The 3,867-nt window shown below is 48.2% G+C and overlaps 1 protein-coding gene across 1 annotated transcript; it reads left to right on the plus strand.

Annotated features, from left to right (window-relative positions):
- The first annotated feature begins 989 nt into the window (after positions 1-989).
- On the plus strand, positions 990-2,001 carry DUSP21 (dual specificity phosphatase 21). Its single transcript, XM_070461815.1, has one exon. The coding sequence runs from the start codon at positions 1,148-1,150 to the stop codon at positions 1,736-1,738; it is 591 nt and encodes a 196-aa protein (XP_070317916.1). The 5' UTR covers positions 990-1,147; the 3' UTR covers positions 1,739-2,001.
- Positions 2,002-3,867: the final 1,866 nt, after the last annotated feature.

The raw sequence follows: 3,867 nt of genomic DNA on the forward strand, positions 1-3,867 counted from the left end.
GAAGCCCCCCCACCCAATAATTTTATAACATTTTTAAAGTTTAAGGACCAAACTTTGCATATAACCCAAAATGATAAGGAATGATGGGGAAGTAATGGATCTCAGAGCTGCTCTATGAAAGAATTTGTTAGTTTTAGGTTACAGTTTTTCGAATCTTCAAATCCTACAAAAATCTTAGCTGAGAGAAAATGCATATCTCAGGGAGCATTTTAAAAATCTATTTTTGGCCCAGTTATGACATAGCATTGACTCGTTACAGAATTTTTAACATTGCGGGAAGAGACCATCAGTAGAGGTCAAAATGATGTGCTGTTTACAAAGCAGGTGGGCATTCTTTTGGGATAATGTAGACAAGATAATTTGAGCTGTTGTTTCAGGTGAAAAAGCAGAATCAGGTGATAAATCATTCAGGCCGTATGCACAAATGGACAGCAACATAGCTAAATTAGTCACAACTGTTCACCACAGGCCAACTTCACCATAAAGCGCTCTGTATCAGCAATGTTCCCTTATAATAAACAGTCCTGATGTGTGTGAGAGCAGGAGCATAATGCTATGGCTACAATCAACAAAGAAGTATCAGGCCAGGTCACCAGGGCCAGTGGAAACCCCTACCTCACCGCAGTTTTATAGAGATCAGCCTATCGCAGGAGCCAAATGCTGTGCCCCAAGGTAAAATATGATACTGTTACTTTGCAGAACAAGGGTAAGCCCTGTTCTTCAACCCTAATAAAATAGACACTGTGTACAGAGTGGCCTAATAATTGAAACATAAAAGAGATATCTGGTAACAGAACATTAAAACATCCAGGCATAAGAATTTCGGCTCTGAAAATAAGTAACTATGAAGAAAGATAAAAAGAGAGATCTGGGGTTTCTCTGAAAGATCTGGCTTTGCCGCCAAGTCCTCCCTGCTGCAAGCTGCCATTGCCATGGGAACCAATGGGAAGGGCCGTGGAGAATTGTGACGCCCTCGAGGGACGGGAAGTGGGGTGGGGAAGGGGAATCGGGGGGCGGAGTGAAGAAGGAGGGTGACCAGTGGGTGACCAGCATACCGTCGCCCAGAACCTCTCCAGAGACATCACGGAGCTGCTGCATCCTGAGCTCGCTCCCGGGACACCGCAGAGACTGCTGTGCCACCGCCTCGATGACAACGCCTCTGTGTCCGTTTCCGATTCAGGCTGTCCGGCAGCCCGCGGCCCATGGCCTCTCCCAGATAACCAAGAGTCTCTACCTCAGCAACGCTGTGGCAGCCAAGGACAGATTCATGCTATCTACCAACCACATCACCATGGTCATCAATGTGTCGGTGGAGGCGACCGACATATTCTTTGAAGACATCCAGTACATAAAAGTGCCGCTGGCGGATGCTCCCAACTCGCGCCTCTACCACTTCTTTGACTTTATTGCAGATCGCATCCACAGCGTGGAGATGATGCAAGGCCGAACGCTGCTGCACTGCGCTGCGGGGGTGAGCCGCTCTGCCACGTTCTGCCTCGCCTACCTGATGAAGTACCACTCCATGTCGCTGCTGGACGCCCACACGTGGACCAAGTTCTGCCGCTCCACCATCCGGCCCAACAACGGCTTTTGGGAGCAGCTTATCCATTATGAATTCAAGCTGTTTGGCAAGAACACCGTTCACATGATCAGTTCCTCACTGGGGATGATTCCCGACATCTATAAGAAAGAAATCTGTTTGATGACGCTGATGGGAGTCATTCCGGCCAGCCGCTAACTTCTGCTTCAGATCCTGCACCAAACTTGACTGAGGTGAACATTAAACTTTTATTGATAAAGAAACTAGAAACTCCTTTTTAGATAGGCAGGCAAAAAGGGGGGAAGGAGGAGGCTGGAGTTCTTAACTTAGCGTGCTTATCTTTAAAGAAAAAAATTCATTAAATAGAAAATGGTGACAATGCTTCTTATCCTGTGAGTGGCCGGGCATGACTGCTGGGGCCTGGCCAGAGAGGAGGGTGGGCAAGCTGGTGTCCAGCTTAGATGAACCCGTAGCCTGGCTAACTCAGGGCTAACCCATGGGTGAGTGTCCCCTCCCCACCTCCACCCCCAACCCCACCTGGTTCTTCCCAACCCAAAGCCAGAGCCTCAGACATGGTACATGTCTCTGACTGTACATGCTTCTTACAGTAAGTGCCAACCTACTGGATAAATGGCCTTCTTGGGGTTCTCTGGGAGTCCTGGGGGAGCCCCAGGGTACTCCTGCCCCCACCTTCAACCACAGTGACTCAACTCTGGCTTTCTAAATTCAATTTGCTTATAAAATAATTTAAAAAAAAATTCCACCATGTCCTTAGTCGCTCAGTTGTGTCTGAATCTTTACGATCCTGTGTACCGTAGCCAGCCAGGCTCCTCTGCCCATAAGATTCTCAAGGCAAGAATACTTGAGTGTGTAGCCATTTCCTTCTCCAGGGGATCTTCCCAACCCAGGGATTGAACCTGAGTCTCTTGCATTGCCAGGGAGATTCTTTACCACTGAGCCACCAGGGAAGCCCCAATTCTACTATATAAAGCTTATAAAAATATTTTTTTTCTAGTGATCTACTATATGGCAAGGTCCCAAAGTGCCCTCAACAACCCCCGTCAGCCTTTGTGAGAAACATTAATCCCTTTCTCTAAGTGAAAGTGTTAGTAGCTCAGTCGTGTTCAACTCTTTGAGAGCCCATGGCCTGCAGCCCGCCAGGCTCCTCTGTCCATGGAATTCTTCAGGAAAGAATACCGGAGTGCGTTGCCATTTCCTAATCCAGGCGACCTTCCCAACCCAGGGACTGAACCCCTGTCTCTTGCATCTCCCGCATTCGCAGGCAGATTCTTTACCCTCTGAGCCACCCTTTCTCCAAGGCACTTGCTAAAACAGAGAGAGTCCGTCTGACACAAGGCCTCTGTTACTCTCATGGGCTGTTGCGTAGAGGCTGGAGTTGCTGACCAGGACTCGACTGTGTCACCCCACCCCATGTGACTGGGGCCTCTCAGAGCCTCCATTTCCTCACCTGTCAAATCAGTGACAGCCTGTCTCTCCCAGGGTTGTTGTGAGGATTAGATTCCTTAGCGTGAGACCTAGCAAGCAGATGGTTTCCTGCTTAGAGGAAAAGGCTGCTCTTGTTATAAAGGTTACTTGTTGGCCCTGCCAGCTGGAGGTCAGCACAGCCATCCTCATAAGGGCCTTTCCCCCATCTGTGTATGGCCCCATTTTGTCTACAGAGTACTCTTTCTAAAAGTTATCTTGCCTTTAAAACAAATGGGGTAAGTTTCTTTCGGACCCTATCTCACAGGAGGCCTAGTTTCAGAGCCCTTTCAGCATTCCCATTGTATCACTGTATTTAATACGCGTGAAAGCAAGAAGCACCATTCCAGGGCCCCCTGTTCCCCACCCAAAGGCCTTATTTAGAATCACTGACCATTAGAGCCCTGGGATCAACTAGGATCTGTGGGGATACTTGCCAAAGGGACAATTGAGTGGACCCCAGAAGTAGGCCCTGAAATCTAGGATTGTTTAAATTCCCTAGGTATCTGACTCTGGCTTGGGAGCAGCTATTCTAATCTTGAATTACTCTACATAAAAATATATATGAGTCAGAAAGCACAACTACTCTGATTGATGCAGACCTGTGGGTTCATACCACATGGAGTCCAAATGCTGTTTCTCTCCAAACCAAACCTTACTCCCACTTCCACAAAAGGAGCGCCCAGGGATGCAATTTGGGGGAGTGGAGGGGGGTTGCTATGAAAACCCCTGCTCTAGTTGGACCCTCTCCTTCTACAGATGGAAAGACTGGCTCCCAGAAGACCAGGATTAGTGTGGCAGAACTCCCCCAAAGCAGCCTTTGTGGCAGAAACCCAGAAGAAAAA

This window comes from Odocoileus virginianus, chromosome X (assembly GCF_023699985.2).
Source record: "Odocoileus virginianus isolate 20LAN1187 ecotype Illinois chromosome X, Ovbor_1.2, whole genome shotgun sequence".
NCBI lineage: Eukaryota > Metazoa > Chordata > Mammalia > Artiodactyla > Cervidae > Odocoileus > Odocoileus virginianus.